Here is a 26,597-nt window from a genome sequence, read left to right on the forward strand (position 1 = left end):
AACTGCAGTGCTTCATATATTGAAAGTACTCATTTATAGGTATTACACATCCATAATGAGTGTAGTCTTGAATATTTGCACCTTTAAAAGACATACAATATCAGTGTGTGCATTGGTAAAATACACAGATCCATTTCCCTAGTGCCTAAATTAAATACCCAGTTAGGAGGACTGTTGAAATCAACATGATTTATTATCATCAAATATGTTTAACATAGTGTAATGGGTTAAGAACATGAACTAATTCACTGAAAAATCCCTAGATCAATGTCGACTCAGTACATCACCCTGTCCAGTGTGCTGTTTAGAATAGTACTGCCCTGCTTTACTTTGTGCGGAGTTTAGTTTTTATAAGAATTAATATAATGTTATCACCAAAAAGTGGTAGAATTATAGTCTGGAACCTAATTACAGATGACTTCAGTATGTCATTATTACCTTATCCTTTTGACAATTAACTTTCTAATTTCTGTGCTGTTGTAATGGATTATTTCGAGTCAAGGCTGTAGAAATATTATTAAAACCTTTCTTGTATTTGTATTTAGGGCAGGTGTAAGCAAAGTGTGACACTCTAGGGCAGTGGTTCTCAACCTGTGGGTCCCCAGATGTTTTGACCTTCAACTCCCAGAAATCCTAACAGCTCATAAACTGGCTGGGATTTCTGGAAGTTGTATGCCAAAGCACCTGGGGATCCACAAGTTGAGAACTACTGCTCTAGGGTGTTGTCACACACCTTATAGTCAGTGATGATGAAAGCTGGGAGTTAACAGTCCAGCAGCCTCTGGAGAACTACATTTTGCCCATCTCTGATTTAAAAGAAAAGTGTACAAATAATGCCCTTCATCCCTAAAACAGGGATGTATCCTGCAAAAGCTGTACTATACATGGGGAACATCTATGCTGAAATGTTAATACTTTTATTTGATGCAAAAATATGCTTGCAAAACCAGAGCTTTCCTCCAATTCTTTGTCTTTCATGACTCATTGTACATTTTTATCTCAAAATAAGATTTCCACTGGAAATCATTTTTTGAAATAAAAAACTTAAATAGTTTCAAACCTTTGAAAACAAGTCATTTTTACACAAAACACACGGCAACAGAATCTCCTACTATAGTTCAGCAATTATTTGTTGATAATTTTCTTTGTACTCTATCACATGTGGTTGTTTTAATTACTTCAATTAATGTTGAATACCGCAATAAGAAATAGTTGAGGGAACAGAGATTTATTTTAAACCCACCTGCCGTCTTACTTAATGAGCAGATAGTACTTGTATAAGCAACATATCCAATACTGCAATAAGAAATCTTTCAAACAATACTTTGTAGGGATTGCTTGTTATAAGGAAATTTGCAAAACAACTTGAAATGTAACAGTTGTATGAAACTCAAAGACAGTTTTTAAAAATGTTTTGTCTCAATCAATTGGTCTGACCATCATTTGAACTGCTTTTAGTGAGTATGAGCCGCCTCTATACTCAGCCCAAAAAATCCCATCTTGGTGTTTGCTTCTGTAATGTCCTCCTCTGTACCATACTCCATTGAGGTTAGAATGAGCACAGGCATTATACCACCAACCTCCTTTATGAAAATGGGCACAGTTTCCTGTAGGAAGAAACAAACAAACAAACAAAAATTAAGTGCAACTTCATAGCACATGGATTTATCACAACTGCTTTTGCAAAGAATAAAAAGTTAAGCTTGCATGCTAGTTTTTATTTTCTTTTAGTGAAAAGGGGCATTATTGAGCAGGAACTCCCTGTCGTTACACTGGTTTAGGCTTAGAGCATCACCATTTCAAAGTACTAAATCACTTGGATGTCATCAGCCTCTTTGACAGTGTCTTCCAGCAGAACTGACGTTATTTTCAGATGGTGTGAAAAGTCACTTAGAAGGCCCTTCACCCCATGATGGCAGGATTTTGCTACTCTGTATTCCTGTTCAAGAAATGCAACTCTATTGTGTGCTAGTCTACAAAAAATTATTTTTCTTTCTACCCACAGGAAATTAGCTATTCTTGCAGATATTCTCAATCCCTTTAGGAAATGTCACTCTTTCAATTCTCATTTCAAATAATTTTTAAAGCAATGCTGCAGCACTTTTTCATTTTCTAACCTTATGGAAGCTTTGTACACTTTTATTAAGAACTGACATGTGTATGGAATTATATGCAAAGAGTCTGTGGAACAATTTTACATCTCTTACAAAATATTAAAAATGAGGATCTATCACAGTGGTTCCCAACCTTTTTTTGCCCAGGGCCGACTTGACCAGAGACTATTTTGACCAGGGCCCACTTGACCAGAGACCATTTTCCATCATTAGTACCAAAAGGGTTGCGAATCAGTTTTTGGTCAACATTAGATTCAGTTTGGTTATTTGGGGTGCTAATTCAGAAAATTGCATTGGATAGACCACATCAGCTCTAGTTTCTGATATAGAACATATGCCATCCAGTAGTCGTCATTTGCCAGCCCACAGAAAACCATATTTAAAAACCAGAGCTGATGTGGTCTATCCAATGCAATTTTCTGAATCAGCACCCCAGATAATCCCAGGAACAGGCCTGAAAACACCTGGAGGGAGTGCCAAAGTTTGCCCATGCCTGAGCCAAAGCCTCGAGAAAGCAGGTCCTCCTCCTCTTTTTTTGGACATAAGAGCGTCCCTCTCCCAGTCTGTTCCATGCGGAGAGGGAGAACTACGAGGACCAGGATGCTTTGCGAGGCCTCCCCACTACCGTCACCACCGCTGCGATTGCCGACCCGCCTACAATGACACGTGTGGGGAGGAGGGGCAGGACCAAGGCAGAGAGAGGGGCGGGGTTTTGAGAAGTATGTGCAAGTGGGGAGATGAGGGGGCAGGGCCAAGGTGGAAAGGGGCAGGGCTTCCTGCAAAGAGGCTGAGAAGGAAGACACGCTCCTTCCTGAGGGGCCTCACCTGCAGAGAAGGCCCCACCGAACCTGGAAGGCTTCCCTCCAATGCCAGGGAAGCCCCTGACTTTATTTTAGGGTGGGCCGCAGCCCACAGGTTAAGAACCACTGGTCTATACTGTTTTGCTAAACTTTATTTTGCTAATGGAACTTTTCCTGGTTGTAATTCTGCCTGTGAAAGTGTCACATCTCTGTCACATACGGGGATATGTGTTTTGCCTACAAGAATGACACATTCTGGGTATATACTGGATATTCAGTCTATATTAAATGAAATTCAAAGCATTCAAAATCCCTATTAATTGTTTGCTAACCTTTTTACTGCCTGTTGGAAATAAAAGGTAATCAACAGTTTTAGAAATTGATTAGTGAGATGGGAGAAGCTACATGATATCTACCATTTATTTTTCACCTCTGTGTCTTTTATCTATTCGCACACCACTTTTGTTTCCTTCTTATCTGCATAGGTCACTTCCCCTTTCTCTCAAGAAGCCTCATTCCTTTTCTGTTAACTGGGAAGGAGCATCCATGCGGGTCTGACAGTCAATTCTAGCTTATACCCACACATGAGAACCAGCTTTTTAGAGGCTGATATATGCAAATATAGGTTGACTACTTTTGTCTGTGTCTTTTACTATCCCAAGGATTTTGAGAGACACCAACCACAAATTATCCTTTTTTTTAACCTTACAAGAACATCTAAAGTCATTTCTCCTGTTTCTACCAGAAACTCATATTGCACTAGCTCTGCTTAATGTAGATCTCAATTATACTTACAGATTGCCTGCTCTATATACTTTGCTAGTACATCCTTGTTTCCTGGGCTCTTCCAAGCATGAGCAGAGATTTCCGTGAGCAGAAATGGTTCACATCAGCAAAAATGTGTGTGTTTTAATATCCAAATAGTAACCAGACAAATTCTATGTACGGCTCTAAACCAGGCATGGGCAAACCTTGACCCTCCAGGTGTTTTTGACTTCAACTCCCGCAATTCCTAACAGCCGAGCTGTTAGGAATTGTGGTAGTTGAAGTCCAAAACACCTGGAGGGCCAAAGTTTGCCTATGCGTGCTCTAAACAATTGAGATTTAGATGGAAGAGGAAGGAAATTTGGATACTTTGAGGCCAAGATGAAGCAAACATCACAAGATAGTACAGCACAAACTAAAACGGGCTTATAATTCAGTGCTTGGCTGATGCACAGCTTATATATGTGAAAAATAAAACATTTACTAAGAATATGATTAAATTCTTAAGGGATCTGTATGAGTAGACACACACCTAAGACCAGATGGAGCTGAACACAAAATTATTTGCTCTTCAGATAGGGATAGTGAAAATCCAAAAAAGCTTATGGAAAAAATCAGCTGCTTACTAGACAAATTATCTATAGCAGGAGAAAAGCTGGATATTGGACATAAGGCTGGAATTGTGCTGGAATTCTCTCCCTTTAGTTCTTGAACACCTAGACATAAATACTATACTGAGTCTGGAAAGAAATGAACTGGCCAAAGACATAAACACATAAAATGATGACAACACCAAATGTTCATCTATTCCCAAGAAGTGTGAAAACAAATCAAAACAGCCACTAGAGTCTAGACTTATTAATATTCCTTCTAAAATAAGGAATTGCTTGCTAACCTTTATAGATGATTATTACAGGTACTATGTGATCTATCTGCTCAGAGAGAAAAGCCAAATCTTGCAGATACTGAAGGAGTAAGTTGTAATTGTGAGCACCAAGTTTGACAGAAATCTTCAAACTCTTAAGACCAACAATGGTGATAAGTAGGCATTATATCAAGTCTAAACAGACATGGGAAAGCAGGACATTATAAATTATACACAACTCCCTACATAGATAACTATTAAAATGGTGGTGTGCATGTGGATACCCAACCAGTACTGGAGAAAGGCTGTGATGATAGCCATATACGTACAGAATAGACTGTCAAGCAAATCAACCAGTGCAACTCCATTTGATCTTTGACACAATAGAAAAATATTGTCCATATCAGAGTACTTGGGTACAAAGCAAAGATATTCCTTGCCGTTAATGCAATACAAAAATGATAAATGGATTTACATATAGACTTAGGCTGATGGTTTGATTTTGGCTTATCAAAAGTAGAAATTGTGAAGAAATGAAAAGCCATGTAACTGAAGAAATTAAAGACAATAACATCAATTATCTTGGAATACAAATGGAGAGGAAGATGGAAGCTTATCCCTTCAGTCAAAACGAAGGATTCATGAGCTCTCGGGATACTTAAGACTCAAGAAGACTAACTCAGAGGCCACACCTGTAAAAATAGACTACCTCAAGAAAAATTTCTACCAAGTAATAACCAGTACAAAACTGCCATAGGAAAGCTGCTATATCTGACCACATATTTCATACCTGTGTACATGTCTCTGTCTCTGTCTAGTGTGGTAAATTGCTTCCCATTGTGCCATATCATGGAGTCACCAGCATTCCCTTGGTACGTTCCTAGACGCAATCGATAGAATTCACTTTCTGGCTCCAGTCGGAAACTACTATATTCTGCATAGACTTTCTTATTACTCCAGTCTTCTAGTTCAATGAGAAGTCTGTAATTGTCCTGATTGGAAATCAAGTAAATATTTTCCAATCCCAGCCAGTATTCTCCAGCAACATTTCCAAATCCTTTCTGTTAAAAAAAAACCCAATAACAAACACAGTTCTCATTAGATTGCCTTGCACTTGACAGAAAGCTTTATAGTCAAAATACTGCAGAAATAGTATTTATACTTTTAAACATCCTGCAAACAACACATAGCTTTAGTTAAATTCAATTCAATCCTTTGCCTATATGTGAAGAATCCAGTTGTAAAATCAATACCAGTACAGATTACTCTGAAGAAACCAGTGTTTAGTCTATGAAAGCAGGAATTGCACTTGCCAGATTTTTCCTAAACTGTTTCTCCCCTCCTTGTAATTACTTTTGGTTTTGTGTTGTTATAACCATCATCATCATCATCATCAGTGTGCATGGTGAATAAAACAATCATAAGTGGGTTCTGCAAATGGCATGCTATCTAAAATGTGTGTGTGTATACACACAAACACAGAAAGAAGGTGGGATCGTTATTTGTAGTATGGAGTGGCAAAATGCCAAGCATGAAACGTATCAAGAAATTTGGAAGTGTTGCTTAGAAGAGGCACAAGCTAGACTATAGAAACACGCCCCAAAAAAACCCAAAGAACTCCACATCAAACTGATTGATGTAATAAAAAGTAGTCTACTCACGAACTCTTGAGTGAAGTAATCACACAGGTACAAAAATAACTTCGTTGCAGTATATCAAAAGATAAAATCCAAAATATAGAGTAATAGGGTGGATTCTATTCAGCATGGGCCTAAGCAGGCCATGCGGCATACATAACTACAGCGGATGATATCTCACTCCATTAAGAGTAAGGTGAAAAACCAAATTAACAAAGAACAAAGTATGTCTCTTCCTTTTATACCCTTTGTGAGTTCAAAGAGCTGCCTACGTGACTTGGGCCATGTTCTCAATGAATTAAAGCTCACCAAATCCACATGCATATTTAAATGAGGGTGCCATAAGCCTGACAAGACCAGAGTGAGGTTACATAGAGATATACAGACTACAAACCATTTCAAATGTGCATGCAAGATTGTTAGTTTCTCCAACAGAATAATAATAATAATAATAATAACTTTATTTTTATACCCCGCCTCTATCTCCCCGAAGGGGACTCAGGGCGGCTTACATGGGGCCAAGCCCGAATAAAAACAGTAGCAGTATAAAACACAGCAATAGACAACAACTTGCACAATAAAAAAAATAAAAAATAAAAATAAAACATTAGCCAATAAAAAACAAGAACTAATAAAAACATGGATTAAAACTGAGAGATTGTAAAAGTAGACTGGGTAAAGTGCACCATATAAATATTGTAAACACAAGGTGATTGATAAAGTGCTGCAAACAGAAAAGGTGCTCTCATTGATGGAACAACATTTTAAATATGTGAGTGTGCTCAAAGTCTGTCTTTGAAGAGTGAGAGAAGGGAGGTTGTCTTTGCTTAATGCAACATACATACAGTGGTTTACCTAAAACAATACACTTACATATTAAAACTAATCAATACAGTAGAGTCTCGCTTATCTAACATAAACGGGTCGGCAGAATGTTGGATAAGCAAAAATGTTGGATAATAAGGAGGGATTAAGGAAAGGCCTATTAAACGTAAAATTACGTTATGATTTTACAAATTAAGCACCAAAGCATCATGTTTTAAACAAATCAACAGAAAAAGCAGTTCAATACATGATAGAGTTATGTAGTAATTACTGTATTTATGAATTTAGCACTAAAACATCGCAATGTATTGAAAACATTGACTACAAAAACATTGACTACTAAAAGACAAACTGCGTTGGATAATACAGAACATTGGATAAGTGAAGGTTGGATAAGTGAGACTAATGTAGTTCTGTACAAATGTCAAACATTATTTTAAGCAATGAAAACATGCACTCGGAAATAAGTTGTACTTGTTCTTCTTTATTCAGTGACAATCCTATTATTTGTATAGCATTTACAGTAAAATGCTTAATATAATCTTAAAATGACATTCTTCTCTAAGGCTCTTAATCTGAAATACTAATGAAATGAAAGAGCAAGAAATCTGTTCAGTATCAATACATGGCTATTATTAAACTTTAACCTTCATGAAAGTAAAGTATCTCTGTAGATGTTGATAGCTTCAATATATAAGGCACACTGTAGACATGCCTTTTAATTATTTTTACATATCATTTCACTCTTACTCTGTACATTCAGTGTATATACTATAATATAATTATTCCACCCCACACATATTTAAAAAAGATTACCTTGTAATTGTCCCAGTTTGTGAAGAAATTCACAGAACCATCAATTCTTTTTTGAATAACTGTCCATCCACCGAGATCAAGGCTGTTCTCACACCATAACTGTATTGGTCCATGGCTGTTTTCAGGTTTAATCATATAAATACCACTACTGGAATAGCCAGCTTGTTTGGCTTGTTGACAGTCTTTGAATGGGCCTGTTAAAAATAATTTGACATTTTAAAAACACACAACTGGAGTTTTGTGATCACATTTGGATTGATGGTTTGCTGTTTCTTTGACACTGTTTAATTAACATCATTAGCTACCATTGTGCTTTATTTTGTGGGGGGGGAGTGTAACTCATTTTTTAACATTAAGCAGTTCAGGCTCATACTTTTCATAACTGCCTAAACCATTATTTTTTATGAAGAAAACATTAACCTATAATGAGATTAGACTGTTTGGATCAATTGTGGACCTATTGGTAAATCCCATTTACTTGATGAGTCTGTTCTAGTAGAGGCTATTAATAGGATGCAGACCATTGTTTCTTTCATGGATCTAGAATGGAGAGGAAGCACATCATAAAAGTTGCTATCACATACTGGTCAGATACTAGATACTGGTTACATACTAGGGTCAGCCAGAAACTAGCATATATAATGGTGGTAGTAGCTGTTGTTTGCCATAAACCTGACTTTGACTTATGACAGCCCTTTGGATGAGAGATCTCCAAGAATCCTCTGAAAATTGCCCTGATCAGATCTTGCAAACTCAGAGCTGTGGTTTCCTTGATTGACCAATATGTTCTCTTTGCTTTCATATTGTCTTCCATTCTATCAAACATTTTGTTTTCCCATGAGTCCTGTCATTTCATGGTATGTCCAAGGTATGATACTTTCAATTTAGTCATCTTGGCTTCTAGTGAAAGTTAAACGTGATTTGTTCTAGGACCCATTCATCTGTGAGTGTGTTTTTTGTTTTGTTTTGTTTTGTTTTTTGCTGATGTTGTTGGCAACCCATAATTTCTATTAGAACTCTTTTCCATTGTCACATTTCAAATGACTTGATTTTCTTCCTGTTAGGTTTCTTCACTGACCTGCATTCACAACCATACATAGAAATTGGAAATCCTATGGCCTGGATGTTTCTGATTTGTAGTCAATGATATATCTTTATAGTTCAGAGTCTGACCTAGATCTAGCATGACTGCCTTTCCAAGTCTTAGTCTTCTTCTGATTTCTTATCTGCTGTCTACTTTTAGATTAATGAGCGAGACTAGATATAGACATTTTATTTCAGTGCAGTTATCTACTTTAAAGTGAGAGAAAGAATCTGTAGTCGTTACTTTTGTTTTCTTAATATTCAGTTGTATTCTGCTTTTGCATATTCTTTTGTGACTTTCCTCAGTAGTAGTTCCAAGGCTTTCCTGTTTTCTGTGGGTAATATGGTGTCACCTGCATATTGTAAATTGTTGCTTACCTCCTACTTTCTCTATTATATGTTCTGCATATAAACCAAACACGCAGGGTAATCACGTGTAGTCTTGTTTGAACCAAGAATGATAAAAGCCATTTTGTAAAATGTAGAGCATCTCTTTGCTTGTATGGGAGATCAGTACAATGTTTTACTGATTACTGCGATCCCTGGTGCCCCCTTTTGGGGCATGGGAATAAATATTTAACATTTCTAATCTGTGATCTTCAATATTTGTTGGAAGATTTCTGTTCGAGTTAAAAGGCATTCCATCTGTACAACTTGAAAGGACTATTGCTATGTCATCCCTGGTGATTAGTTTGTCCCAAGAAGTTTCAGAGTCTTTATCACCATACTTGCTCAAATTCTGGGTTCATCTTCAAATTGTTTTTCTTTAAAAGAATCTGCCTCTATTTATGTGTTCCTCATTGAACCTCAGTTTCTTAATGCACTTCTTCATTATCTTTTTATTTTGTTCTTTATTTTGATCATGTACAGGCTTTCTTGGATTCAGAATTATTTAATCTGAAGTATGCTCAGGGATCTTGTAGCATCTTAGAAACAAAGAAAAAGAAGCTGGTCGTATAAGCTTTTGTAGACTAAGTCTGCTTCCTCAGATGCTTGTGCAATCAAATACATTTGCTCAGTTATTCTGTGAAAGATCCCTTTACATACTAATAATCCAGACTAATATGGCTGTGTCCTTAATTTGAAGTTAGGTTCTTTTGCACCAGCCTCTAGTGGTTTGATCTTGGATTTCTAATTAAAACCAGAAAAGCAAACCCTCCAATCCTAAAGTCTGTCTTCCATACTTTTACAAGCAAAGCATGTGCACAAACTCCCTCCCACAGCCTCTCTGATTCTTAGTGCAAATAGACCATTTTCCATCTTTTGAACTTCAACTTAAGTCCTCCCCTATTTCTGATACATTCTTAGAAATCTGAAAAGAGGAGAAAACTGGTTTATAAGCTCTAGGTTCAGTTGAATGATGTGGTTTTTCCAGCATTTCCTAAGCATTCTGATAATTCTACATATTAACTGTGTGACAGCTGGAATTCCAATCAACCTGAAAAAATATCCTATTGTGAGCATTTAGCAGATTTAGTGCCTAGTGGGCAGAACATGTCATTTTGTTAAGATCGGATGCAGAATTTAGAGGAAGTGTAATTTTGTGTGAATTACTTGTAAAATATATGTGAATACCTATTTTAAACTGACAATCATATACTGAAGTAAATGTGTGATATTGAAACCTTTCTGTGATAATCAAGGATTGGACAGCTAGGAGCAATTCATTTGGTTTATATCCCCAATACTTATAAAATTCAGCTCTTTGCTGTGAATTGTACACTATTGTCTAAGAAACCTTGATTTAAATAGGAAATCGGCATAATTTATGCTTGGACTGCTGTTAATTAAGACTATCACCTAACAGCTTTTAGACAGGAATTACTAAATAAATATTTTTAATAGAAGTTTATACAATATTTTGGTGCAATATAATTATATTTGTTCTAAATATTTTAAACAAACAGTGGATGTAATACTCCTGTAATAGGCCATAAGAATCCCTTTTATATACTTCATGCTTTTCTTACTCCTTACTCAAGCTCCTTACTTTAACCAGTCGAATTTTTAATACCATAGCTTGTACTCCCCAAATTCACCATGTTCCTGTTTTGGATGTGAGAGAAAACTCTGACTTAACCAGGAATGGGTGGATTGCTCAGTTTTTGCTCAGTTTTCAGATTTATAAACAATTTATTGATTAGAGAGCCTTAGTGTAAATCTTACTGGCAGCAGTGGATCTATCAAACAAGTGATATTTACATTAATATTGACTAACCATTCAGTGGGCCTACTGTTATGATTCATTGCCTTACATTTAAATGGGACCAATGTTACAGTGCTGCTAATGCAGGATTTTGTTGCTGTTTTGATCTACTGGGTAAAGCTTAATGCTAAATGTTTGAAAAATTATTCTATCTGTGTGACACTGTCTGTATTAACAGAGGCATATAAAGGTGATATCTTTAAACAATATCACATACAATCCTTCCACTTCAATAAACTTAAAATAGTGTTTTATAGTGGATTTCCTTTTCATACTGTTACTAGAGGGAGAGGTACAGTAGAGTCTCACTTATCCAACACTTGCTTATCCAACGTTCTGGATTATCCAACGCATTTTTGTAGTCAATGTTTTCAATACATTGTGATATTTTGGTGCTAAATTTGTAAATACAGTAATTACTACATAGCATTACTGGGTATTGAACTACTTTTTCTGTCAAATTTGTTGCATAACGTGATGTTTTGGTGCTTAATTTGTAAAATCACAACCTAATTTGATGTTTAATAGGCTTTCCCTTAATCCCTCCTTATTATCCAACATATTCGCTTATCCAACATTCTGCCGGCCCGTTTATGTTGGTTAAGTGAGACTCTACTGTAGTTTTATTAAGGCTCCATTTCTGTCTACATGTATGCCAAATGAAATCTTATTTAACAAAATGCGAATAAACGCAATGTGCTATGACTCTGGACTCTGGCTTTTTCTAGTTGCTTTGATTCATACACTTGACACATCAGGCATATTCAGTTACCTTTACTGTGATTAACCTGCAAATTATGAAGGGTACCACAATATGATGATACTGCGCAAGTGTATCTAAACTTTATTATAATTTCCCCATTAGTTTTTCCCTCTTGTGCTACATAGAATAAAAGCAATTACATTTTGTTATCATCTATCAATTTCTTTCGTTCTTTTCATTTCTCAGAGCCTACACTAAATAATCCTTGTATCTATACCTATTATTTTGAGCAGTGTTTCCCATGAATACAAATCAGGTTGACAAAAGATAATCCTAGGTTTTTCACTATTCAGGAGTATAACATGGAAAAAACAATGGCTTAGCAGATAAAAAAATGCTAGTTCATTAAGTATAGGTTTGTGCTTTTAAAAAATCCCAGAAATGTATTCCAGTTGCATTATATTTTATAACATTTGTAGAAATGTTCTGAAGTACCATATTTACTCCAATCTAATGCTCACCGTTTTTGGCTAAATTACCTTCCCAAAATTAGGGTGTGCTCTAAGTTTGTATAATATGCTAATCTTAGTGATGAGCTAAAGCAAAAGGAGAATCTACTTTAGGAGCATTTGGAGCTCCTATTTGAGGGACATCATCTCTAATTTAATTGCCATGACTCAATGCTATGCAATGCTGGGATTTGTATTCTTTGGCACACCCCATGATCCTAAACTACACATATACATATATATACAATATTATTTACAATAATATATAGTAATTATAACATATTGTATTTACATATAATATGCATAATATTATATTGTAATATGATATAATACTAATAATTCAGTATAATAATATTAATTATATATTATATTTTACATGTAATATTACTAATAATATTACAATATATTGATATAGTACAATATAGTAATTTATTGCCAGTATTGTACTATGCTAATAATATAATATTGTATGTAAATTTAATTTGTAAGCTGCTCTGAGTCCCCTTCGGGGTGAGAAGGGCAGCATATAAATGTAGCAAATAATTAATTAATTAAATATATAAACTACAGCCCCCATGACCACATAGCATTGAGCCAGGGCAGTTAAAGTGGATTTATTCTACAGCGTAGATGTACCCCAAAGTTTTCTTTTCCATTGCTGAAAGCTTTGGTGTTCTTACACTTGTTTTTAAAGAAGGAATTCTCAGCACGCAGCCTGTAATGCACACCTCTTTTTGCCAAATTACAAAGAATGCACTTTTTGTTGCTGCCCATTACATTTGCTAGCAAATCCTTTTTTTGGTTTCAGGGTTTTGAAAATTAAGATTTGATGGCGCATTTGACTTGAGTAAATACCAATACTTGAAATCTTTAAGTTATTCTGTATTCTGTTGCTCATGAATTGTTACCAAAATGTACTGAATGAAACAGGATTGATTACTCACTTTTTCATTTATCCTATACTCTCAGTAATACATGAACTGTTTCTTCATCAGCAACCCTTTTCGCACTCTTACATAGTCCATCAACATATGAAAATTGGACTGTTCCTCCCATCAGTCATAGCCAATATGGTCCATGGTAAGGAATGCTGGCAATTGCAGCTCAACAACATCTGGAGGGCCACATAGTTCCCACCCTGCCCTTAAGAGACTTAAAATAAGTTTATTTCAAGATAAAACAAGGACATAAAGAAATATTGGGTTGCCTAATGGCTGAGTTTCACTAGGCAACTCTTTCTTATCTACCTAATAAATTTAGTCTTGATTATTTTAAAATAAAATACCCTGAAATCATGATCATATGGCATTTCCTGAGCAAATTTTTCAGAATCATTACAAAGGTCTGCAAAGGAACTAGTTTGATATAGCAAATGCAAAAAAATGTGAAGAAGGACCCTCAAATATTGGACTTTAACCTGTATTGTCTAAGTGATAATGCTGAAAAGTAATTTGTTGGAGCTACTGGAAAAAAGAAGCAGATAAAGGAGTAGGGTGTCAAATACCATGACAAAAATGTCAGGCTCTTGGATAAGAACACTATTTACAGATTTCCATATAAGTTGTTCAGTGCCCCTTTTATGAAATATTGGTGGGTCAGCTGTAATTGAAAGACAGCTTTGTAGGGAAATGGGATGTGATGACAGGAGCAGGTTTTTTCACTCTGTATTTTGTTTTCATAATCACCAGCTATGTTTTCAGATAGCCTTAAAATATTCAGATATAATTCTAGAAATGAAGTAAAAGCCTTACCTTCATTGATCAACATTAATGGTGGAATTCTGAAAGGACTTTTTGTAGGAGTAGTAGCTGGATCAGGGGGTGGCCTCACATCTCTGTCTCTGGGATAGCCTGGATCTCTCTGAATTTCATTACTTCCCAGGAGTCCTGGAGTGTATTGGGGGCTATTAGGAATGTGATGGGGTACCACTGGAACTAAAGGTGGAGAACCATGTGTGTCCTGCCGTGAAAATATACGCATACATTGCTCTTCCAGCAATGAGATGGTGAGTGACTGATTATTTACAAGATCAGTTAGTGCTGCATATTTTACTTCAAGCTCTCTATATCTTGATGTCATTTTCAACATTTCAGTTGTGACATTGAGTATCTTGTTTTCCAGCTGGGAAAGCTCAAGTGAGTTGTCTCGTTTGCGGATTATCTCATGGAGGAGCTGCATATATAGTTGAGTAACACGAGAATTCATGTTGCGGCTCTCTTTTCTCAGCAGTTTTACTTCATTAACTATATTCCCATCCACATCTACCACTAGCTGTAAGAGATCAATCTCCCGCTTTTGTTTGGACAATACATCCTTCAGATTCTCAATGTCCATTCTAGTAATTTCATCTTTTTTGTTTTCTGGGCTTCTGGTATTGACACAAATTGGTCCAGTTATTTTTTGTTCAGGGACAATAAACGTGTAGCCACACTTTTTCCCTTCCTCTCCTTCTTCTGTAGAACGTGGATATCGTCTAGGGGAGCTTTTGTTGAACTTAGACTGTTTTGTGTAGCATCCATTTGATAATAATAGTAGTAACAGTAAATTCAAAATCCATGGGAATGTCTTCATTTTCAAGTGATCTATGTGAGGAAAAATGGATTAATTAATTTGTCCTTATGTAAAACTATCAAAATTCACTGGAAAGTTAAGATGTTGATAGTGTACATGTCTTCTTCTCTCCCTCCCTCCATGTCATAGTCAAATAAGTGATAAAAAGGTGACAGAAATATTAATGGGAGTTTGGAAAATTATGTTTCAAAAGTATTTAGAGTCCATCCAGACCGGTGCAATTTAAACTGGCAATTTCAATGATATGTACCATGCAAATAAGGTTGGTAAATAGTCATTTCTCTAGCCACTTTGGGTGATCTTTGGCTATTTCATATCCCACAATCATAGCACTGTGATCCTACTTCAACTACCAGCGCAGTGTCCCATGGAATCCTAGGGGCACAAAATGAGGGCTATCTTCCCAGACTTCATGTGGATACACAAAATCATGGATCATAGCAAATTAGAAAGCGCCTAGATGGCATATTTTGTTGGACATGGTAAAGGAAGCTGCAGGTACCACTCTAGCCACTATGTGGGTTGTAATGTATTTAGAATTCTCAGCCGGTGAGCCTTTCTAATGATTCACCCAACTATAATTCCCAAGGTTTCATGAGATGTAGCCATAGCGATTGAAGTAAACTATAGTGGTATAACTGTGTGGTGTGAAAAGGTCCCACATGTCAGTTGAAGTCCCCTTTCTGTTCATTTCTTGCAGTGTGAGAACTGTTTCAGTATGATGTAGGGGCAAGTGTTTGAGGAGCTTAACCATATACATGAAATAATTCCCTATGACAGACTCCTCAACTTCATTCTGCATCTTTTCTCTCCTGCAAGAGATGTCACTGCAAGGAAGTGAATTCCTCACTGTAAAGAGTAGAGATGGTAGAGCCACCAAGTAACATAAACTATGGCTTTGTAACAAAATGAATGGGATAAAAACTTCAATTATCCATGAGCTTATGTTGCTACCCCTGTCTCCTGAAATTTCACACAACAACCCTAACCTGAGGAGGTGAGTGGGAAAGGTGTTTAGGAACTGAGTGTGCCGCCAGTTTCTGTTTTGCCCAGTACTTCCTTTGCCCAGGTGAAACAGACACTTGCAATTGTACAATTGCACCGATAAATGCTGGAAATGTGGGAAAGAAAAAGGCACATTTTACCACCTGTGGTGGTCATGCAACAAAGTAAACAGCTATTGGAAACAGATTCATGTACATCTAGAAAAGATATTAAATACAAATTTTAAAATGACACCACAAATGTACCTTTTGAACATGCTCGAAGAAGAATTGGAAAGGAAATATGGAAGAATTTTGTTTTACGTGACAGTGGCAGCTCGGATAGTATACGCTAGATATTAGAAAACCTCAGAGGTACCTCCCTTAGCAGAACTGGAACAATATATTATAGAGTTGCTGATGATGGACAAAATAACAATGCACTTAAGAGGAGAACCTTTAGAGAACTTTGTTAATGAATGGCAACCAATGATCCAACATTTCAATGTAAAATTAATCTAAAAATGTACATAGAGGAAGCTAATAGACTGAAGGCAAGGAGGAAACGGATATAAATTTGGAACTTATAATATTTTTATATGCACTATACAAATAGAAGCCTGTGACCCCTTATTGAAAATATATTGTCTGAGAAATGATTATGAAAGACTAATAGATGAAAGTATTGCACTGTATGCAACAAACACTTGCAATGTATGTATATTTGAATGAATGAAAATAAATAAACATTTTATATTTATATATATGTTAAAAAAAAAAAGAAACAGACACTTACAGCACGCAAGAGGAGGAGGGGCCACCTGCATGTCACTTCACTTACCCTATGGAGCTGACCCCTCTGTGTGCCACAAATGTTTGTTTCTCCTGGGTAAATTAAGGGAGATGCTGGATGAAAAAGAAAGACACAGCAAGAGGGAAGGAAGCCAGGATCAGGAGCCACAGAGTTGGGAGAGAAAAAACAGATAAAAAAGACTTAAAGAATTTAAAAGCGGGCCCGTTTATCAATGTTAATCTGGAAAAAATGGCAAAATAAATTACAAATAAATAAAATCGACCCTCTCCCATTAGAAACAATGGAAAATAAGGATAAGACATTCACGAATCTAATTAGGGCACTGAAGGAAAATGGTATCAAAAGGATTGGGGACATCATGGATCCCAATGGAAAAATATTAAAGTGGGATAAAATAAAAGACAAATGTGGTCAAAGGAACTGGATAGCATAGTTAGGTCTGTCCAATAAAGCCCAGGCCATGAAAAGAAGAGAAGTAGCTAAAACCCCACTGGATAGAATAATTAAAAGGAAAATAGAAATAGATAAAGGAATGACTGAGTTATTGTATGATGAACACCACCTCAACTTACAACACAAAAACAACTCTTATAGAGAACTGGAAACAGGAAAAAAAAACTTTAAGCAATCGGGTCTTGGATTGATAGGTAAAGGTAAGGTTTTCCCCTGATGTTAAGTCCAGTCGTGACTGACTCTGGGGGTTGGTGCTCATCTCCATTTTCAAGCCAAAAAGCCGGCGTTGTCCGCAGACACCTCCAAGGTCATGTGGCTGGCATGACTGCATGGAGCGCCGTTACCTTCCCGCCGGAGCGGTAACTATTTATCTACTCACACTTGCATGTTTTCGAACTGCTAGGTTGGCAGGGTTGATAGTATTCACAAAATTAAACATATAAGGATTAAAGAAATCCAAAGGAAAATAATTTCTAAATGGTACAGAACCCCCCTCCAATTGACACATATAACAGGCAATACTTCAAACAAGTGTTGGCAGAACTGTGGGGGAATAGGTTAATTCTCCCACATGTGGTGGAATTGTAGAAAAATTCAGAACTTTTATAGTAAAATAAAAATAATGGAAGAAATAATAGGGAAAGAATTAATATGGGACAAAGCCAGATACATGTATCTTACAATAGAGGTAAAGGAAGATAACAATAAATGGACAGAGATACTAAAATATATGACTGCCGCAATACAATCCACGGTAGCCTGAGGATGGAGGGATGATACAAAATGGGATGTAGAAACTTGGTGCGCTTACATATCAAAATATATAATTAATGACTTCATCAATCAAAGGAAAAAAATATATACAAACAGCCCAAAAGAACAAGACTGGTTCAGGAAATGGTCAGTGCTAACAGACAAAATAGACGGAGATGAAACATATAGAACCTTGAACCAAGCATTCCACACGGTTACACTGATGCAATGACAATATTTTGAATTGCTGTTCCAGGGGGGTGGGGGAAATGGGGGGAGGGCGGGGGTGGTGGATGATACATTTCTATGGATCGTTTAAATTGTCATTTAAGGAATAGTTACTTTTGGAATAATGTATATTGAAATAAGTCATGTATGGCAAAAATTGTAAATTGTTGAGATGTATCAAATTAAAAAAAATTTAAAGGAAAAAAAAGGAGCCACAGAGTAAGTGATATTACAGGTGAACTGGGGGCGGGGGAGCACTTCCTATGTGCTGCTTGCTTATGTTTCTCCCATACCTCCCTTTCCCCTAGTACGTCCCTTTCTTTGCCCAGGCAAAACAGTTACCCATGGCATATAGAAAGAGGGATGCGTGATGGGGCATGCAGGGCCTGCTCTTTTCCTTTTCCCCTTCCCACAAGCGCTATGGTGGGTGCCCCCCCCCCAACCAGGGACTGCAGCAGTAGCACCCCATTCGTGGTTTTTCCACTTTCCCTGGGGGGAGGGATTTTCCTCAACTCCCCCCAAAAATAGAGGGATAACTGACATATATTTCAGTGTTCTTAACACTTCCATATTGCCCTACAACAGTGCTTCTCAACCTGTGGGTCCTCAGGTGTTTTGGCCCACAATTCTCAGCAGTCACAACCAGTTCATGAGCTGTTAGGATTTCTGAGAGTCAAAGGCCAAAACATCTGGGGACCCACAGGCTGAGAACTACTGCCCTACAACAACAAAAAAGTTGAGCTATTATTTTCCCCAAGATTGCAAAATAGCCAGAAATTCTATCTCTCTGCTGCTATCCCACCTCTACTTCCATTCCTAGAGAAGGAAAACATCTATGTGTTATGCATACATGTACACATTCACTGACTTCAGTCTTCAACAGTTTAAATGGATATAAAGATTCAAATCCTAGGGCAGTGCAGTGCATTTTCTTTAACTGGAAACCTCAGTGCTGCTTGCAATAAGGATGGAAATGGCAGGGTGGTCATTTTACTGTGGACTGGAATAGAGTACAGCATGTTTGCAGGAGCACTTTGACATTGCTTAGTGAAAGAAAATTGATTGGCTGTTTTATCAATTGTTGTATAATAACGGTGATACATACATTCCCACTCTTGTATCCCAATCCCTCTCTATCAAGTTTTCTTTCTGAAGGTGGCAGTTGGGACATGATGAGACACATTCATTGACTATTGTAGTGTGTTCTGCATGAGGCTCATTGAAAATGATTAGGAAACAGCTGCACTGGTTTGTCGTTAGATTCCAGATACAATTCAAAACAATTCAAACTTTTAAAACGCTGCATAGTTTAGGACCAGGATGTCTGAAGGACCTCATCTCATATATACCTACCCCATCTTAAAAAACCATCTCCAGAGACCCTCCCCATTCCAAACTCATTTTTGAGGACAGAGGAAATGGACTTGATGTTTGGAAAAGCCTTTATTAATGCTTGACTTTAACAATTGTTCTGGGCTATTCCCAGGGAAAGGATACCATATTTTACTGCTGTTTTCTTAACTGTATAATGTTCTATTTGGTTATTGGGGTTTTATTGTAATTTATGGTAACAATCCTCAACATTTATAGGGAGGAGTTATACATTCTAAAAAAATTAAAATGGCTTTCATCTGCGAAGAAGTTTTCAATAATTTTAACATAACAAACCCATCTTGCAACAATTGAGGAATAAATATGAATAGCAATTTGATTTTGCCTTCAAGTTATTACTAATACTCTAATTGACATATTTTTTGCAAAACACACAGAACAAAATGGTTGCATGAAATGAATGCACTACTGTATTCTGGAATGATGTACTCAGTCTGAGCTTTCCGAAGCATTTAATGAAACTTTTCAATGAAGTTCAGTTACATTGTTCTATCGGTTCTATTGATCAATGTTCAAAAGGCATAAATATGCCAAGTCATGCAGAATCTAGAACTAAATACTGACCGGTCTTTGGACATGCATATTTTTATATCATAAATTTAATTAATCTCTGACAAAGTACTTGAATGTGAGGAAGAATGGTACACACACCTTACTATAACTTTTGCATAAGAGCTTTGAAGTTATGATCCTCACCAATAATGATTTTGTTTCTGTACATTTGAGTCCATTCATCCATTGCCTCCCATAATGTTTAGAGTAGTAGAACTATAGAAGCTTTGCAAGAACCAAATTTTGATATGAAGTCTAAATCTAGCATGGTTGGTTTGCATGAAAATGGGTCAGGTGTGAGATGGCATCTCAAAAAGTAATTATGTATTCATGATAAATTGAGTTTCCTGCCATTCTATTTACATTTACTCCTACATTTACCTTTTCTTCTAGTGCTTGGATAGCAGAAAAAAAAATCACACATGCCATCTTTAGCTCCTATCTTAGTAGGGGCAGGGGAACACCCAAATATTATCAGTTTTCTGGCATGCAATTTAGTTAATACTTCCAGCTTATCCTGTTGTGAAAACTTTATACATTTCTGTGAGAATGGTGCCATAGTAGAGATGTTTTCTGCTAAGTACAAAGAAAAGCATTACTTTGCTTTTTTCAGATAAAGAACTAGCTTCAAGCATAAATCAGCTTTCACTACAACTAAGAACTAGCTTACACTTTACAAATAAATAAATACTACTAAACAGGGCTGTTACCAAGGGGGGTAGGGATTCAAGCCCCCCCCCCCATTTTTTCAGGTTAAAAAAACTGATTTACTCATGAATTTTAACTGAGTAACCAAATTCCCATGCGTGTCTACTGACGTTTATTTGTCTTGAGTGTCCACTGAAGTTTATCGATGGAGCCTGATTTCTGAATTAGTTTGCATTATGGAACTACTCTTCATGATTCGCTAAAAAAAGTTTCAACCCCCGCCCCCTAATTTTTTTCTGGCCATGGCCCTGCTACTAAACAGGTTTTGTTGACATATTGCTCCACATAACATTAACAGAGAAACATAATTAAAATGCTTCAGGTTTTTTTCCTTAAGGAAAGATATTAGGAGATAAATGTTCTTGCTCTTTTCTGTGGCCTTAGACCTCTATTAATCCAGAAGAAAAAGGTTTCCCTAAATGTTCCATTTCAAGAGAACCAATTTTCCACTATGAAATCTCGAGTATTTCTTCAATTTATTTCCTCTTCTGTTTTATGCATAGTTTGATAGTGTTGTTTTCCCTTCCCAGATATCTTGGAACATTTGAATAATTCATGATACACCATTATTTTCTTATTTTATACTCTTACCACCTATGATAAATCTATTCTTTGAGCATATATTTTAACTTTTGTTTTAGTGTCAGTATGAAAACACAAGAATCAGTAAATATACCTAGTGCTGTTTTAGACATTCACACGAATCTGTTATGCAGTACAGTACACCCTGCAGAAAATGCTTCAGTTGTACTTCACTAAAAGGAAAATTAGTGTGTAGCAAGCCTTGCAAATGCTTGTTATCAATAAATGTTTGATTTTTACACCTATTTTATACCCTTTGTACCTGGGGTCAGGTATACATTTCTCGTGTCAAACGGTAGAAATGTTTAAGAAGTCCTGATCTAAATAGTCTGTAGGTGGCACATGTTTAACTACAGAACCTGTGCAGTCTAATATAGTGACTTAGTTATAGTAGAACTTAATCAAATCACAAATGTTAATCCATTGGTGAGTGTTTCCATAGCATTTGAAAAATAGTTAATTCAATGGAGTAATATTGGAATGAGTATTTTCAAAACTAATTTTATTTTTATTTATTTGCATCTGTTTATTCGCAAGAAATCATTCAGAAACATTTGTATACCCACAAGCACTATCATAAACAGATAACAAAGAGAAGAATATATATACTGTATTTTTAAAAAATGCATTGGGTTGCAAGGTTTGTTTAAAAACTGGATTCTTCTTTTGGCATGACAAACCAATGTTTTAGTATTAAACTTCATCTATATACCAGTGGTTTTTAATGAATCCTCTCTATTGATTTTAAGCCACTTGGCACAAAAGTGCTTCATGTTATAAAACACTTTGATCCCATTGTCCATAATTCATAGCTATACCCTTCTATATTTAGACACATAGCTCCTCAACATCTGCTGTGAAGATGCCTAGAATATAAAAAAAAGTTCTTCATAGTTGGATTAAAGTTACAATTTAAGAACTGTTTAGAAAATGCAGGCTGCTAAAATGGCAATCCCTACACTGATTATCTGCTTTGTTGTGGTTATTCTGTTGCAGTACATTCTGCTGAAACAAAGTAGGCTTTTTTCCAGCACAATGGCAGCTATCCAGCAATTTAGTACCACAAGTGCAAATAAAGGTCTCCCATTATGAGCTATAAAATACTACTTTAGGATTGTTTTTATCTTTCACAGATTGCAGTGAAATCATTACCTGAATTGCACATCTAGTGTGAAAGCTGGAGGAAACTATAAAAACAATGCTAAAAGTTAATTTTTTCCGAAATGCCAAGAATTATTTGGTAGACTTATTGACATAGTTAAAATATATAGTCTTTAAAACTCCCTTTAATTGTTAATGTTTGAATTTGCAGTACTATAGAACAACCAGTTTTAGAACACCTGAATGTACAACCATTCAAAATTTTCTTGATGTCTTCTTATGGAAATACTGTTATCTTAACTTTTTTTGCTGTTATTTAATACTGGATAAATATCGGTGATCATAAACCCAGAGCTTAGGAACTGTATCACATTTTGCTGTGCAAACATTTTTGATAAAAAATGTGGGCTACTGTCCACTGCATGCATTTGTCTTAGTTCTCTGATCCTTTATGTAGCAGAGCGCCAAGGACAGTTTCAGAAGCCAGCTATTTCGTCCAAACTCTTTCATGTGTAAACAGTATTATGTAAGTGTCTACTTCACTGTAACATGAAATTTAGTTGTTGCTGGTTCTGTGCCAGTTACGGTTTTCAAAGAAAACCAGTGTTTATAGTCAGACATCACTCTTTATAGCATACAGTGAAGACATGTGAGCGATTTGGGGCTGAAAACATTCGAAGTGAGTACTTGTAGATCAGGTTCAATAACAAGTTGTTCTGGACTCATCCTCCTCTCATGAAAGCTATTTTCACAGTATTTGAGTTCTTCAGGCAACGAACAACATTCCTTAGGGCAAATGTGCCGTAAGTCAAAACTGTTCCGCATACAATAAGAGTGTTAAATTACAGTGGAAAATTTAGGACGGTGTGTGTGAAGCAGCAAGTTTAGTGAGTGAGTGTCCCTTATAAAAACTACTTGGTTATATGATAGAAATTGTTGATTTCTAATAAAGAAAAGTCAACTGAATGCTTTAATTAGAGATTTTTCTTATAATATATTATTAAGAAGAAGCAGCCTGTGACAGGAGATACTGATGCAATCCTTTCTTTTCCTTTTTACATGTAACCTGTAACTTTAAGAAACTCTGAAAATTCTTTTTTAAATCCCTGGAAGCTATACCATTTATCATTACCTTCTAAGATCATTCTGAGAGTGTCATTTTTTTCCTACTAAATCAAACTTAAAGTGGGGAAAGAAGACTCTTGTAAGCACAATCCTTTTCAGTTGCTGATAGTAGTGCACAACTTTCTGTAAAAAGGAACTGTACAAATGACTTGGGTGCTGTAATATAAAAATCTAAAAGACATATATTTGTTTAGAAAATACTCAGGCTGTAACAGAAATTACAACTACAGAAAATTGCTTGCAGATTGACAACAAAGAGAATGTATAAACAGTAACACCAACCTTGCAATGCCGTTTTCTTCTGAAGTAGATTAAAAATCCAAAGGCTTCTTCTGTGTATATTCTTGTCTCAGCTGGTCATTTGTGTAGTTCTACAGAGTATTGCTGTTTCGTTGTGCCATATTTTAGATCCAAGTATGTATCACCCCATTTAATTTGATAAAGAGAGCTATTTACCAAAATCGTTTTCTTCTACTGCAGAAATGACGAAGATGTTTTAAAGCTGCTCTGTCTTTGTTTTGCACTTGCATACTGAAATGCACTAACCAGCAACAGTTGACCTTGCTTTCTTATACAGCACACTTGGGAGTGTTTCTTAAACAAACACATGCCCAGACCTAAAATAGTCAGCCTACATATGATGTCACTGAAGAATTGGGGGGTGTGGGGTGTAAAGGATTTCCTATCCACAACTTTGGGAGAAAGGGCTGAATTATGAGAAAGGAGGAGTGCAAGAACAAGAAGAGATTGTTTGCTGGTTTAAAGGAAGCAGCAGATGGGGAAACAATTAATAAGAAGAGTTCAGGCAGTTGAACAACATTGTTGTGTGTTGCTTTAAGATGCCTTTTATGTTAGTGCGGTAGTAAGCTTTGTAGAGGAAGGGTTTTTTCAAGCTGATGTATTCAGTTTTTATGACCAGGAGTGAACTAAAGAGACTGCATGAATACATATACACATATGTAACACGAACCATTTATAGTGGTGAAGAATGCAGACTAAATGTCACATTCAGTTCTTTCAGGTACACTTAATGAAAAACAGTTCTTACTGAAACAATCATAAACTTTGTAGAAGTACTAAGTCAGTGTTAACTCTTTGTGTAACACAAACAGAGAAATTTGTGAGTCAGAAAGGAGAAGACTTTTCTTTAGCCTTAAAGGAAAAATAAACCTTAACAACCTAATCCTCTTTAAAAGAATAAAATATGCCATCTGTGCTGTTTGATTATTTACTTGGGGAAAAGTTCATTTTTATGTTTTTGCTGTTGAATTTTTCCATCACATTGGCTTTGATGCATGATGATTCTTTGAATGAGGAATGTCCAAGAAACCCTGAACAGTCCTGTTCAGAACTTGCAAACTCAGAGCTATGGCTTCTGTGAATGTAAAATTTTATTGATGTAAAAGCCTTCTCTGGGATAAAACATGCCTGGGAGGGTGTTTTATCCTAAATCTATGGCCATATTGAACTCTATGGTTTCACACTGAGATGGCATTCAAGATTATGCAATAGTGATTAGAATGTGGAAGTGTTTTGTTTTGTAATTCTACATATATAATGTCAAGTACAATAACAGTAAAGTCATTCACAATAACAATTATATGATGTACAACAACAATAAAGTTATTCTGTTCTATATTTCGGATGCTCTCATTAATGTTCCTGCATTGAGTGGGAGGTTGGATTCAATGGCGTATAGGACCCTTACAACTTTCATTTTTCTTTATTTTGTGTTGTTGAAGGCTTTTTTCTTTATTTTATTCTCCAAATTAATAAATACCTCTGTTATCTTATATCATTCAGGTATTTACCTCTCAGACTTAACATACATTGATTCAGCATACCCATCAACAGGAAGTATTCTGGAAAATGAGCAGAGATCAAACCTAATGAACAACATACTTAGAATAATATCAGATTTACAACAATCTTGTGAATATGGTAAGTTATTTTACATATTTTAGTGTAGGATTATTCAACAACTAAATTATGTTTTTTGTTTAACATAAATATTTTGTAATACAGATTGTTCTCTAGGATTAAAGGAGGGCTGTACCAAAATAAAGGAGGAAGTACCAAAATAAAGAAATGAATAAAGAAGTCCTCACACAAATTGGGGAGCTTTGGGTCCTCAACCCATCTATTATATTGCAGTCCAGGTTTTTTAGTGAGTGGGTTTTTGAAAATGTTTTGAGATAAAAGCATGCAAACATACTCTCTTTTTTAGATTATGAAATAATAAATCCTACCAATTGATCATGGGCTTATCTGAAAGTACCATTTTGATATCTACCATCACTTATATGTATAAAATTGTATGAAAATTTGTTAATTAATCCCTTTCAGAAAGTAGCAACCTAAATAAGTAGTTCCTGCTAAATAATACCATTTATTATATTTTTTCTCATTTATTATATTTTAAGAAGCCCACTGCTTCTTAAACTGTGGGTCCTGACTCTAAATGGGATCCCCTTAGCTCAATATTAGGGTCCTGAAAAAATTGGCAACAGTACAAGGTTTCTGAACATCACCTAGTGGCTGTTTTAGACATTTACACAAACCTGTTGTGCAGTGCTTACAGTGGAGTTTGCAGAAGAAGCTTAAGCTGTACTCCCCAAAAAAGCAACATCAGTCTGTTTAGCATGTCTTGCAAATGTTGATTTATTATCAGTAAATATTTGATTTTATATTTATTTGATTTTATACTTATTTTATAAACCTATCTATGTAAAAAATATCAAGTGGAAAAGTTTGAGAAGTCATGTTCTAGCCTACAGTGTAATAGAATAAATCTATTAAAGTGCAGTACCATCCACAGGAAGCCCAAAGGTATCTTTTAGTTAGTGGAGGAGTCTCTTGATTGGCAGGGACATTATTGTTCATTATTGTGAACATTGCCAACTTATATTCTTTTATTGAACTGTAAAAATACAGAATTTAGCACAGGGGAAGAGGAAGGAGAGTCAGACCAGCAATTAAAACAGTTGACACTGTGAAGACAATAACAAACTA

At 35.9% G+C, this 26,597-nt stretch overlaps 2 protein-coding genes across 4 annotated transcripts in view; one reads left to right on the forward strand and one right to left on the reverse strand.

Annotated features, from left to right (window-relative positions):
* The window catches only part of ralgps2 (Ral GEF with PH domain and SH3 binding motif 2), a 138,263-nt gene that overhangs the window by 74,238 nt on the left and 37,428 nt on the right, over positions 1-26,597 (forward strand). For all 3 annotated transcript variants that reach the window (XM_062977770.1, XM_062977768.1, XM_062977771.1), the window contains one exon: positions 25,389-25,526. In XM_062977770.1, the coding sequence (XP_062833840.1) occupies positions 25,389-25,526 (138 nt within the window). The remainder of the gene's footprint in view (positions 1-25,388; positions 25,527-26,597) is intronic.
* angptl1 (angiopoietin like 1) lies at positions 175-24,495 on the reverse strand. Its single transcript, XM_003225459.4, has 5 exons — positions 23,868-24,495; positions 14,075-14,905; positions 7,823-8,016; positions 5,335-5,605; positions 175-1,607 (listed from the first exon to the last, which is right to left on the reverse strand). Exons 2-5 carry the CDS (start codon positions 14,892-14,894, stop codon positions 1,420-1,422), a joined length of 1,473 nt encoding a protein of 490 aa, XP_003225507.2. The 5' UTR covers positions 14,895-14,905; positions 23,868-24,495; the 3' UTR covers positions 175-1,419.

The sequence above is a fragment of the Anolis carolinensis genome, chromosome 4 (genome assembly GCF_035594765.1).
Source record: "Anolis carolinensis isolate JA03-04 chromosome 4, rAnoCar3.1.pri, whole genome shotgun sequence".
Classification (NCBI taxonomy): Eukaryota; Metazoa; Chordata; class Lepidosauria; order Squamata; family Dactyloidae; genus Anolis; species Anolis carolinensis.

Bases quoted from the DNA above. Each gene is read 5' to 3' on its own strand.
- angptl1 (XM_003225459.4), bottom strand. From the start codon at position 14,894: ATGAAGACATTCCCATGGATTTTGAATTTACTGTTACTACTATTATTA. The intron at 5,606-7,822 runs GTAATCTTTTTT...TTTTTTTAACAG, and splicing joins CAAACTGGGACAATTACAAG to AAAGGATTTGGAAATGTTGC. The intron at 1,608-5,334 runs GTATGAAATATG...TTCTTCCTACAG, and splicing joins AGACAGAGACATGTACACAG to GAAACTGTGCCCATTTTCAT.